We start from the raw sequence: 13,842 nt of genomic DNA, 5'->3' as shown, positions 1-13,842 counted from the left end.
GCTCTAAGGAAAGCTGTCTCGGGTATGGATCAATCAACTTTAAGGACAGTGCACATTATCAGAGTTATGTTCTTTTGTTTGTATTATGACTGCAGGTATTGCGGTCTATGCAAACATGACTCCTTGTAAAAAGGTGTCAGTTTTGTTGCCAGATAGAAGGGTAAAGAACCAATTATCAAAAACGTCCTTCTCGAACTCCATTCGTATTTCCTTTCTTGGGGGCACCAGGGTTCAAGGGAGACGCAATCCACCAATGCTTCTAACCAGGGTTGAGTTGCGTCGATTCCCATTTGCGGAGGCAGCCTCGAGGTAGAGGCGAGTGTTTTGGAGACTACCCTGGAGTGGTAAATATTAGCCGTGTTAACGACGACATCCGTTAATCGATTCCCATTGTTCCCATACGCTCGTGGTACGTTGGGTCACGTGTCTGAATCGGCTGCTTTTGGATTCGTACATGTTATACGTATCGCAATTGGTTTACGTTAACCACTTGAGGTGCTGTATTCGCCACAATGGGTTCTTGAATTGAATCGTGAACTCAAATTATAATAGTTCATCAAATCGCCCAGGTTGGGTCAGAGGTAATGAACTGTTACATGGCTTGTCAATAATAATAACAACGTTTAGCCCTTCGTCAATCCACTGCTAGAGGAAGTCTTACCCACACGTGTCTATTATAGTAGTCGTTTAACCATACTTCACCTTGCTTGTCAGTGCTAGTTCATGAAGAATGTACCCAGAACCCATTCAGATATCACAAGCCACAGTTGTTAGCCATGGCCGGACCACTCCAACACCGCTCTCCATGCGTTGCTTAGAAAATAGGATTCTGAAAATCACCAGTGTCAGAGCAGCACAGTTGGCTACGTACAATGCGAAAGAAGTTCCACATACATACATGATGTCTTGTGGTAGTTAGGACTCACTGGATTCTTGCGCAGATGGCCCTTGCGCCAACAAGACCTCTTGTTAAATGATTACACAGTGAAGGTTGACAACTCCACTACCTCGAAGGCTCATTACTCCGCAAGCAGACTGCAGTAACGAGTTCCACGTGCGGAACTTCTCCCCCCCCCCCCGCCCCTTCATAAGGTGTGGCCATCAACAATGACTGTAACAACCGAATTGCCAAGTTTCCAGCTCGCTTCACGCGAGATCATTTAACTGTACCCAGTGTAGCCACTGGAACCCCAGGGCCAGCTCGAGATTCGATCTAAATAACACGGCGCTGCTTAAACCACCGCTTCTCATTCACGGGCCACCGTATACCGAGTCAGACCACCCAAGCAGTGGCTGGTATCTTGTCGACCAACTTTACAAGCATTGGGACAGCCGATGGTGCAGATGAGCTGAAAGATGTATTTTCATCTTCTTGATTCTTTCGGTAAAGTCAAGTAGAAGGGAAATAATAAAATAATAAAAATAAAATTATTCTCACGACGTTTCGGCCACAACGCAAGCAGCCGTCCTCAGGTGAAGAACAGGTCTGTCGGAAAGACAGCGTCTGATCTAAATAACACGGCACCGTTTGAGACGCTGTCTTTCCGACTGACCTGTTCTTCACCTGAGGACGGCTGCTTGCGTTGTGGCCGAAACGTCGTGAGAATTATTTTATTATGTTTTATTTTTATTATTTTATTATTTCCCTTCTACGTGACTTTACCGAAAGAACCAAGAAGATGAATCCCTGCAGTCACGAAAGCTTTAAATCGAAATGCATGTTCATGTTTAATTCTGTCTTAACATGCCAATAATCTTCATGTTGCAGTTTTAGTTGACCGCGCTCGGTCTCTTTAGAGCACTTGCGATATGGTCTCAAGCTAGTTGTGTGTTTGATCAGTTTTACCGCAGGTAATTGACATATGGATTCAAGGTGAGAGACGGTGGTTACTGCACTGCTGTTTGAACCCAGAGACTTGAATTTGATTCCCAGCCATGGCCAACATCAGTGGCGAGTGATATATCATTGTCTATTGCAGTCCCCGGCCCCTCTGCCCTTCATAAACAAGCGTAACTTTCCCACGATCTTAGAATATGCCCAAGAGTGAAAATATCACCAGATTATAATTTTTTTTCTCAGGCTCTATTTTGGCCCAGTTCTCTCTTGCAAATGAGAATTGATGGCTGAATGGGCTCTCACCTGCTGATAAAGATAGCCTCTCCACCCACTATTCCAAGGTTTTATTTTTACCTGTGTGTTATAAGTAAACGTGCTGCATATTGGCTGAGGCAAGCAACTAGGCATTTCGTGATGCATTGATTGAAATCCATCCTGCCACTCCCGATAAAGTCACTGAATTGTATAATAATCAATTAGTTAAGAATGAATTCGTTAATATTTGCAAACTACACTCGACTTGTTACATGTTTATGCTCATTCACAGAACGAGACAGAGTAACGAAAAACAACACAAACGAGACATCTAAACGCAGGCCAAATCCAATACATTCTTGAATGCAATCGTGGCCCCTTCAACCGTGACAATTCTTCAAACCACGGGAGGGGGTAAATCATTACAATTGTATTGGAAGCAAGCCATACAAACTGAGAATCTGCCTGGAGAGAATTAGGGCATCGTCGGAAGCGCCTCCAAACTCGCACACATCCTCCATCTGTGCTTCACTCGGAGAGGACTCTTCACGTTGACACTGTGACCCCCCCATCCCCTACCCCCCCCCCACACCCCTCCCTCTGTCTCTTTCATTTCCCCCGCCCCTCCCACCCCCACTGGGAGCACAGGCACCACTTCCAGTGCAATGGAGACAGACGACACGGAGGGGGATGATGACGAAGAGCAGGGCCGCACAATTACCGGTAACCTCGGAGCTGTGTTGCTTCTTCAGCAGTTTTGTGTCACTCGTTTTGCAAAGACAAAGGTCCCCCCCCCCCCCGTATAGGCATAACATACTTTTGGGGCAAGTGACATCGAGCACCTCTGAAGACCGGCACTGCACACAAGGGGGTGATTGGCCAACACCACGCCTAGCCGCCTTTGTCTCTCCAGTGGCGATGTTTGCAGACCACACCAGTTACTCATTTGTGGCTTGAGTCAACCTAGGGGAGACCCAGGACCAGTTGAGATAATCCTCACTGGTGTTGGCCGTGAGCGGGAATCGAACTCGGGTCTCCAGGTTCGTAGCGCAGCGCGCTAACCGCTACACACACTACTGCTACCCAGACTCGTTAGCGCACACACGCGCACTGTTTCCAATAACGGTTAACAAAGCAAGCTGAATGTTAAGACGAGGGTGGATTGGTAGTGCAGTGGTTATTGCAATACGCTATGATCCTGGCGGCCTGAGTTCGATTCCCAGTCACAATTGGCTAACATCATTGGTGATATCTGAATCAATCTGGGATCGATATCAGTCCTTCACCAACCCATATTAACAAGTGCGGAGATGTCTGGTTAAACAAACCCCATGATAGAAAGCCACGGGGAAGCGTTCACCCAGTAATGGTTTGATTAAAGGACTGTAAATGAAATTATATTAGAATAACATTTCACATCCGACTCTGACATTTATTTTTGGCTGAATATGTACTTTTCTGCAGATGTTCATTTGTTTAGTGTTACTGTTAAATGAGTAAATCGTCATCCATTTTCTTCCCATGGAGATCTTCTGCTTGGTTTTTATTTGCCCCCCCCACACTCCCGCCGCTGGTGATGAAACCACCAAACAGGCATAAAGCTCATCACAACGCCTGTGGGACGCCTGCTGTTTGAACAGCCCTGCAATGTGACACTTACATCTGCAGTGCCCCCCCCACCCCCCCAGCAAAGTGTTAATTTCGGCGTAAACACAAACACAACTTAAGCAGCATGTTCTCAAGACTGCTATTTTCTACTTATATTTGTATTTTTTCCAAAAGTTATGTTTCCTCGATGTAATTTAAATGGAATTATTACTTTTTTGCTCTTTATAAGTGGCGTAGCGTGGTTGGCATGTGCCCCGGTGCAAGTCGTGAAATGGGGCCCCCTATCCAATTTTTCCCTCTTCATTGTCCAGCGCCTAGACCCCCTCCTGGCCTACGCATCGTGGTGCAGTTGCATTGCCTGCGCGCTCGTGAGCTATGCCGCTGCTGTAGGATTAGCACATGGAGGCTTCATACCAATACACATAATGTGACAATCCACCTAGCACCTGTCACATTATGCACGTTTGCTATGAATGCCATGCAAGCGTATCCTGTGACAGTGGTGTAGCGGCTGAGTGTGCTGGCAGTTGAGAGATGGCTGTGACTTGAGGCCTTCATCCAGCAGTGGATTGTCCGTTTCCTCCCCTCCTTTGTAGCCTGAGTCCTGAGTCCTTTCCGGCGCGTGGGTCCCGGTGCAGTTGCACCGCCTGTACGCTCGATAGCTTCGCCACTGATGCTTCTGATTTTGAGATCGCAAACACGGTTGTTTGATAAATCCATGCGCTTAAAAACCCCACTAACCTAATATCTGTTTCATGCAACGTTGGAATAGGAAGGACTCGAACAGCACAGTAGACTTAAAATGAACCACAACTCGTTTTTGTTGTCTTCTCTTTCCATCTCATCCCTCAGTCATCGGGCAGCGTTTGGGGCCGGGCAGCGGTGACGGCAGCTGGCGCGACACCGCAGCCGCGCGTTCCCCACCGCCGTGGAGCCTCTCTCACGTCGCAACGACCCCGCGCGCGCCCGCGGGCCGCGGTGCGACGGGGGACTCCGACGCCGGTGACCCCGGCAGCAGGGGCGGCAAGAACGCCGGCAGCAGCGGCGGCGGCGGCCCTGCCGGCTTCGACCGGGCAGCCGGGCCAACCGGCTCCGAGTCAAACTCCCCCGACCCCACCGCGCAGGACGGGGCAGATGTTCTGGAAAACGGGGAGAATAACTCCGACTCGCAGGGCAAGGAGAAGGACTCTGAGCAGGCGCTCCGCAGCCTGGACTGGTTTCTGATCCCCGTGATCGCGCTGAGCGGCACGGGCGTGGCGCTCGGTGCCATATTCGCGACGGCGCTGCTCTGCCGCTCGCGTCGTAACTGCTGCCCCTTCTGCTGCGGAGGCGGCTGCTGCTGCGGGCGAGCACGGGGGCACCCGGCCCAGACGGGGGCCGCCTCGTCCAACGGCAGAGCCAGCGGGCGCTGTCGCCCCAACCAGTACGTCGTGCACAAGAGCAGCGTCGTGTCACGGACTGCCTCCTCGGCCTCCTCCTCCATCGTGTGAAGGCGCTCCGCCCGCACCCGCGAGTCACGGAGGGGCATGGCCTATGGGGGACGGGGCCCATCGTCGCAGCGTTACCCTTGGACTCGCGCACGTCGTGGATCTCCGCATTGCAGCGGTCCGCGTGAGATGCCCCTTAATTTAACTGTCAAACGCGTTGAAGACGAAGAGCATGACTGGCAGCAACGGAACTTGGACTGTATGGGAAAGGAACGTTGAAGCTTTATCTCGTCACACCATGCAACTTCCTGCCGATGCTGTTTGCGTGGGTAATGGAAACGCGACAAAGACACGTTTCACGTGGAAGAACTTCAAAGCGGGATCTACTTGCAGTTTTAGTAGCAGCGTGAAACGTACGCGCAGGGGTTTTAAGCCCACTCATCTTCCTTTGAGATATTTCTCTGCCTCTTGTGCTGATATCAAATGACTTGAACCCCACTGCCTGCCCGAGGCTAATGAAAATAGAGGAACCACTTCATGTAAGGGGGACTCGATCAGATCAACACACTGCCACTGGCCACATCACACAAAAGCACATTTTACACAAATGTGTAGTTTTGCCAGTGCAGCATTTGTATTGGAATATTTAAACACGAAGGGAATAAATTAAATAATGTTACACCTTCATTGCTGTGCAACAATAGAGTGAAATTTGAGGGCAAGTGTGAACGAAGCATCTTAAATCAAGAGCTTGTCGGAGGATGCCTGCAGAAGAGGCACACTTGCAGTCTCTTAATCTTCTGCCAGCAACACCTGAGGCACCGCAGTGTCGATAGACGCGGTCCGGTTTCCGGGACCTCACATGCCAGCGGGTTCAGTGCTGAGAATTGGAGTTTCTGGGGCGGGTGGCCCCTTGAGAGACGGTGAACTGCACTCCATCTCACACTCTGGATGTCTCCCGAAAAGCTCGTGAGCCAAAACCAAAAAACTCTCTCGGCAGCAGCACGAGAGTTTTCTTTCCGCCGTGGAAACTTTTCCTGCTTTCCTGCCCGAGTCTGTGCGTGCGTGCGAGTGAGCGGCTTTCGAGCAGCAAATGCATATTTCATTTGACACAGCGGCAAGCGTCTCCATCCAGCACGCCTCCTCCTGTTATTCTTTGCTTCTGCTCCGGCTTGCTCCTGCTGAGTCGCGTGATCAAGCCAGCCACACGGGCTAGAGGCTTAGTACCACAGTGAGGGCCCTGCCCGTCAAGCGTCTGCAGAGGCAAAGCGCGGTGGTGTGGAGTTTAATGAGCAGAGTATGCGTGAAGATTTATTTCTCCATGAAGATTGTCGAAGTTCACAAGGCATGCATCTCTGCCACAGAGCCAATTCAGGATCTGCTTTGTAAAATTGGTCGGAATGCATCTTTTTTAATATACCACATTTTTAGGGCTGTTTGGTTTGTTTGAATGTTCTGTCCAAATAAAGCAGCACACTTTTGTGTCACACCAACAAAATACAATCCATTCCACCCTTTCCAAGCCCCCAGCCAATTTCATAAATGTTCCAATACTCCACTGAGCATCACGGTTTTCAACATTGCTTAAATTCTCCGCTTAACAAATGAACAACTCTGCACATTGCAAGCAGGGTAATGAGCTGTGTTTTCTTGCCAGTGACGTGAGTCAAATCGCCAATCTTTCCTTTTGTTTTGTTTAAAATGCACTTTTTGAATGTTCTTTTTTTTCAGGATTTTGAAAATCCACAAGAAAAAACTGACCCGCCAGTGATTGGAGATCATACAACCCAAGTGCAAAAATATATCCCGAATTATTACTTAAAACGTATGGTCATAGTGGCAGTTTTTGTATAATAATGATATTTTTTAAACCGTTTTTGTTATGTGCATTGATATTTTTAATAAAGTTGGCTGGGACAGCGTAGGCGTGTGTATATATTTACATGGGAGCATTATGGACGGCATGAAATAGATTCTGGAAGGTCGTCGGCAGTGGGGGAGGTGATTTGATTTGCGTGACACAGCCAGCAATTTGGGTCAGGGCTGGTCAGTCCACTAGCGGGGGCTGGTTTTCCAGCATTGACCCCTTCGGCCCAGTTCTTGAGGCTCACCCGTTGGGGATGTGCGTATTATCCAGCAGGCTTCTCGCTTGGCTTTTAAGACCGGGCGTCAATTGACAAGTGACTTAGGCCTTATAAATAGATTGCGTACGTCTGTTAATTGGCAGACGAGGAAAGCTGAGCTCCCGGTGGGAGGCACAAGAACTGGAGTTGAACTGCTGACCTCATAGCGCGGGAAGGCCGGGAACGCAAGCCAAAGTCGTTACCCTTCGCGTGCCCCAATCTGGAAACGGCCATCATGCTGGAAGAGAAATTCCGAGGGAAGGAAGGGCACCCCACCACCACATCCCACCGCCACCTCCTCTCCCCAGCTCCCCCCTAATCTCCTCCCTCCGCTACTTCAGCCATCAACGCTGCCCCTTGCTTTCCCCCGACACCCCCTCTACCTCCCTGCACCACCCCCCACCCCAACTCTACATGAAAGCCACGTTGGCTGCACTTACGTGGAAACATTTACAGAGAAATTTAAGTTGAGTTGGCCAATTTTCTGCTTCGTGAACGGGCGTCTTTGTTGCCGTCACGGCATTTGTTTTTGTTTTCGCTTTCTTTTGAAATTGGTACCATAATATTTGGGGTTTAACAGCAACGTGAGGAAGACAATCAGCGTGTTTGTATATGTATATAGTACATGCACACTGCCAAAGCTACAAATCATTCAATATGAGCTTCCCCAAGTTTCACTAGAAATTCCCAAGGCTCGCAGAATAATCTTAAGACCGCACACCTATTGCAACGCAATAGAAGCAATCATCTTGATCAGCACCAGCAGCAGCCATGATCAATCCTCTGTTGGATGAAGGGCTTCCCAAGCCTCTCACCATCTCTCATGGTACTCCACTCCAACAAACGCCAAAACTTGTGTAAATAATCGTGCTTAAAGATGTATACATCGATGTATATTTTTAAACATAAGTGAAATTGTAATCTTAATAAATTCCCTGATATTTGTGTTTGTTTTGGAGGTAAGCTACTTTTAGAATCCCTTTTTCTCTAAGGCCGACGATGCCAATGTGTGTGTTTTTGGGATACGGTTGTTATGTAGGCTTCCTTATGTTGAGTGCTTCCTAAACACTTAAGTGCATTAAATGGGCTTTTAGGGCGGCACCACGGGATGCGAGAGAGGCACGCACTCCTGTCCCTCACGGGGAGAGCCTTCTGTTCGGAGTTTCCCATTACTTCCACGCCAGATAGAGCCGTCATTGAAGCGAAAGAAGTGGAAATGTAAAAAAAAAATAGTCCACATTGTAATTAGCAGACACGATAGATAATTATGACCTTTATGCAGTAGAAACTGCATTGAATCTCAAGACTTTTTTATGAGAGGTTCCTGCATTGGCCTATTTTGTCGGGTGCATTTCGTGCGCGTTTTGCATGTGAAAGAAAAGTGGACGACCTGGAGAACGCCCCAAAAATATATGAATTCCAGAAGCCATTTCTGTACCGCCATTTCCCAGCTATTTCAAGCAGACATCTCTTTCTCCAGCAATTTGACTCGTCAACCTCACAATTCCAATACGTACACGTGAATTAAAAAAAAACCCGCTTCCGCGTATCTGCGACGTTAACTTTCCCCTTGCTGCCTGCTGCATTTTGCAAGCCGCTTGCTCCCCATTGTTCCGAGGTCTCGGGCAGGGCCAAGTGCACTCCTCGGGCAGCGTGGGGAGGCCCTCACCGCGTGTCGAACAATAGCAGGAAGCCACGATGCACCCTCGGAGCTCCCCCTCCTCGCCTCCCGAGAGAAGTAGAAACCTACTGGGTGGGGTGAGACCTTGTTCTCTCCCACCGTCCCTCTACCCGTCACCCCCCCCCCCCCCCGGACATATTGTTTAAAAATCAATTTCCCATGAAATCCTATCTGGAGTTACGCACGTTCAGATTGCTGGTCGTGCGTCACGCGACGCGTTGAAGACATTGACCTGGTGGGATGGACGTGGACTTGTGTATGTGTGTGCACTTGGGAAACAAAAGATGGGGCACCTGCGGAAGGGTTGTAGGAAAATTGTTTGGGACACAGAGGGCCAAGTGTTTAACACGTGGACATTTCATCATTGTCATCCTCAGTGCGATGCCAATAATAATGCTTTGCAATGGATTTGGCCCAGAGACCTCTCTCAGCTCAGTGCAGTGGAAATGAGCATACAACACAACATGGGGGGGGGGAATGGTCTTGTAACTACCACCCCAACAAATACAGCAACTTCACACATTTACAATGGCTTTTGTGAAACTTTTTAAGTTGTTAAATGTGTTTTTTTTCATGTGTTCAGTCATAATTTGTCCTCGCAGCACCACACCTCAACTGCTATGCACGTTTTCATTTGACATGGAATCCGTTGAGGCGCATGCATTTGGTAATGACTCATAGGTATTGCAATGGAGAAGCTGTGCTGTGCATTTTCTTTTTATTAGAGACAAATGTCTAATTTCTGCAGCCAACTTTGGTAATCAAAGTTGGGGCAGTTCACGCAGAACTTTCCCTTCGTGTTGCATGCGAGTTCAAAAACAAACTCCTTAAAAATAAGTGTTTTATAAACAACGGTTTTATTCACAACTTCTTTAATTCACGGTCGAGAAGTACGTCGATGATGCGGCGCCTTCTCCCACATCAACGCTTTTACTTGAATTAATTGGTTACTTTATAAATGAATCTTCAATGTACAACTTTTTGTTTGTATGGAGTGAGGGTGCCCGTGACACGTGGCGCCTGCTTCTTGGGCGAGGCGATTGGAGAGTTTAGGGACCGCAGCTTTTTTGACGTACACAAAAATATCTAATTAATAAGGCGTCCATACAAAATTTCAATTCCTTTAAAACAGCCAATTAATTGATTAATTGGTGCCGATTTTGATACAGGCATGCATTGTCACCGGATCTGAGTTCGTGTGCACAATTTTGAATTGGTTGAACAACAGGAAGTCGATGAACTTTTGATTACAAGATTTGATCACGACAAACAAGTCAAGTTAAGTAAAAGGGCTGCTGTAACAGGAGGCTATATAGGTAAGAGAGGGGGGAGGAGCAAGGGGGGAGAGATAGAGAGGGGGGGGCTGAAGTGAGCGGGGCTGGGAGTGGGAAGCTGAAAAAGCTGGAAATGCGGAAAAATGAAGGCAACACCATAAAGCAGTTCAGGTTTTACCTGGTTAATAACATCCTTCCAACCTATATAGCCTCCTGTTACAGCAGCCCTTTTGCCCACTTCAGCAATTGTTTCTTGCTGTGGTTGTCCCACCTGATGACGGACGCTTGTGTTGCGCCCGAAACGTCGTGATTGAATTTATTTCATTGTAAAATAGCAACTGACAATTTCACGGTAACCTCCGACCACGTGGCTCGCGTTGCCAGCTGCCGCACGTGGGTTGCGCGTGGTTGCGAGGCCGTCTGCTTCGTGCTGAAGGCGCTGGTTACATAACCAGCTGCTCGCTTCGATTGGGGTCACGCAAGAAGCCCTCCAATGCCAAAGTGTCACGGTTGGACGGGGGGCTTGGCCGCTTAAGATGTTTCTGTACTTCTGCGCCTCCATAGACTTTGCATAGAGATCCATGGACTTGCATGGACACGCATAAGGCGTACGTCCTACGAAGCTAGACGTCGCAACAATACATGGGGTTGGCTGCTCAGATTGGATTTTCTCCACGTACATTGATTCTGTGCAACTGTCGTCACATCCACTGTCTTCATCTCATGTCACCGCATCCTGATATCTTACCCGTCCGTCTGCGCCCACTCATTCTGTCCTGCACCGGCAACGACATCGTGGTCCGAGCAATGCGCTAAGATTTCACTGTCACGTGGTTTCAGTTCACGGCCAGGCATGACATCCGTGGTAATTGACACATATACCCCTTTAGCCTGGGCCTCCACTAGGTTTACCGAGACGTAACAATGATTACACACGGTGTTCTTTGATGAACGTAAAGCACCACGGGTGGACGAGGGAAGCCGGGCGTGATGCTGCACATATCACCCGTTCAAGCCCTTCGCCAGCCACGGTATGGGTGCTTGTTCATAGAGCTTGGCTCTGAACTTCTGTCTACAACGTAAATACGCGCTCTGCTTCTGCACAGATGCGGTCGCATTTCGGCACTATATTGTATTGTACTTGCCCTAATGGTATGTCAAGGCTTTACTTTACGTAGTTCTTTTAGCTTTACATTGCTACTTTTTTGGGTAAACAAAAAAAACTGCATTATTCTATATGTATATTTATAAACAGCAAGTATATCAAGACCCTTATTACACGAGGTGGATTACTCCCAATTAAAACATGTGCAGTTGAAGATGGCAAATCTCGTGCTTCTCTTCAGAACTCAACACATTCGTCAATAACACTGCCTTAATAGGGGGTATAATGGACATAATATTTAATTGGGTCTATTCCATCGCGCGTAGTGAGGGTTCTTGATATAGGAATTGCGATTTTTTTTTGTTATTTATGCTTGTGCACCACTGCCATCGGAGTGTCACGACTTTTTTTATGTTGGGTTAATCTTAGATCGTTCCCCAGCATGCGGTGGGGGGGGGGGCACGAGACGAATGACTTTCACTCACCCACTTTCCCCCCCTCCCCTCGCTAGGATATGGATGTGTTGATGTCAATGCTTTTCATGTTTTTTAACCCGCGTGAAAAAAAGTAATTACAAAAGTAATTAAGTAAATGAATTTAAAAATAGCAACAGCAAAAAACGGCGTGCATTTTCCAAAACACGTTGCTGGCCAGTTGTCAATATTCCAGAATGTAAAAATAAAATGATTTGTGGTCTAAAGTCAGCTATGTGGAAATAATCAATTATGCAATTAACTGGATAAACTGGACTTAGGGGTTATCCTGTGATACTCAACGGGTATGAAGTCTCGACCGAATTCTTGTGCATGCGGTGTTGACAATATTGATTGACTTAGACAATATTGATAATCACAATCTCAGGTTTAGAAGAATCTACGTCCAAATGGAATATCCTTGAAAGCGCTGGCTGTTGCTCAGAAGTTCATTTAAATTATAAATTCTCCTTTCAGCACAATATGAATCACCAATTAAACACAAAATATTCACACTCATTCAGTTGTGTGTGTATATACCGTGCAGTGCACACACCTCCCTTTGGTGAGCTCGATATGTGCAAATAATATTTGTGGGTTTAAAATGTATTTGGTGCACTTATCAAGGGAATGAGCCGACACGGAGACGTAGCAATTAAATAAGCTTGTGTGCAGGTGCTTGGGTGGGTTATATTTAAGATGTAATTATTATTCTTGCAGGACATCCATGGATGTGGGGAGGTCTTCATCCAGCAGTAGATCGATCACGGCCGATAATGATGATAATTAAGTGCGTGCATAAAATGCAATTAAGTGCATCGTAGCTGCCTACATCATTACAATTGTTCAGGTCAAGTATATATATATTTCTAATTACAATTCTACAAGAGAGTTAATGAATCTCATCAATTATTTGGGAGCAACTGCTGTGGCCTCTTTCTGACCTGGTCCTGAACAACACAGGTACTTCACGTGTAGTAATATATAATGTAATTAAGAGCCTGCTGCTCCTACTTGATTTAATTACAGTTATAGTTTTACACCATTACTGCATGTGTTATCACTGACAATCGCATGTAACTGCTGCCTGCTGAAGAGAGAAACTACGGGGATTTCTGGTGCCAGAGGTTTATTACCAAATCTTAAAAACACTAAGCTGAGGGTTTTTTTTATGTTGCCAGGTAAGGCCCACTGGGCTACATCGCTCTTTTTCAGAAACAACCTGGCCACAAATGACAGCTTCAACGAAGTAGCTTATCATGTGGAAACTTACATCAGGCAAGTACTCTAAACGCACATTTCTAAACGTAGAGGTTAAAACCGAAGAACCTGGAGAAAAATCTACGCAACCACGGAGAGAACATGCAAATACGCAGTCGTCAGGGTCGGGATCGAACCCACAACCTCCTGTATACCAGGCGAAGTAGGTAACATCTCGGCACCGTGGCACTCCAAATCACAATGAACGTGCCAGTTCCTGTCTGTTCTCAGGAGATTAGGTGGGTTAAGCGTAGCTATTGGATAGCAGACTGCCTGGGAACACGTGTGTTGTCAACTTGAGCTGTGCGGTAGGCAGGAGGTGGCAGTACAGCAATGGATTGAATGCATCTGTGCGGAGATTGTAGTGTTATCTTCTCATATGGGTGGGTTTTCTCTGGGCTCTCCAGTTACCTCTCACATGTCATAAACTTATCAATGGAATTGCCCAAACATCTTAATGCAGGACCCTCCTGAAAAAAAAAAAACATTTAAACACATATTGAGGTTTCCTGGATAAATGACAAAATATTTTTGTATTATTCCGACTATAAAAGTTTCATCTGTAGATCGTCTTCGAAGGCAGCCAAGTAAAGACTCCTGCGCTTTCCCTGGCTCTCACCATTCTCTACCCCTCCTCCAGGTATTTCCGTTCGCCAACGGAGAGGGGCAACATTCCTCAAGCTTTAAGAAGACATTTCTCAAAGCGCGGCGATTACCGCTGAATTGCACACAGGACTCAGCGAGCGGGAGCTCTCCAAACGGCTTGTCGCTCGCTCTGGGTCATTTGTTTTCTTTCCCC

At 47.2% G+C, this 13,842-nt stretch overlaps 1 protein-coding gene across 1 annotated transcript in view; it reads left to right on the top strand.

Annotated features, from left to right (window-relative positions):
• The window catches only part of LOC144720987 (neuropilin-2-like), a 43,934-nt gene extending 36,885 nt beyond the window's left edge, over nt 1-7,049 (top strand). The window contains exons 12-13 of the mRNA XM_078598233.1: nt 2,741-2,815; nt 4,553-7,049. Of these exons, the coding sequence (XP_078454359.1) occupies nt 2,741-2,815; nt 4,553-5,190 (713 nt within the window). The 3' untranslated portion in view covers nt 5,191-7,049. The remainder of the gene's footprint in view (nt 1-2,740; nt 2,816-4,552) is intronic.
• Nucleotides 7,050-13,842: the final 6,793 nt, after the last annotated feature.

Source organism: Lampetra planeri, chromosome 10, assembly GCF_965212315.1.
Source record: "Lampetra planeri chromosome 10, kcLamPlan1.2.h2, whole genome shotgun sequence".
Classification (NCBI taxonomy): Eukaryota; Metazoa; Chordata; class Hyperoartia; order Petromyzontiformes; family Petromyzontidae; genus Lampetra; species Lampetra planeri.
This window is presented reverse-complemented; position numbering and strand designations above follow the sequence as displayed.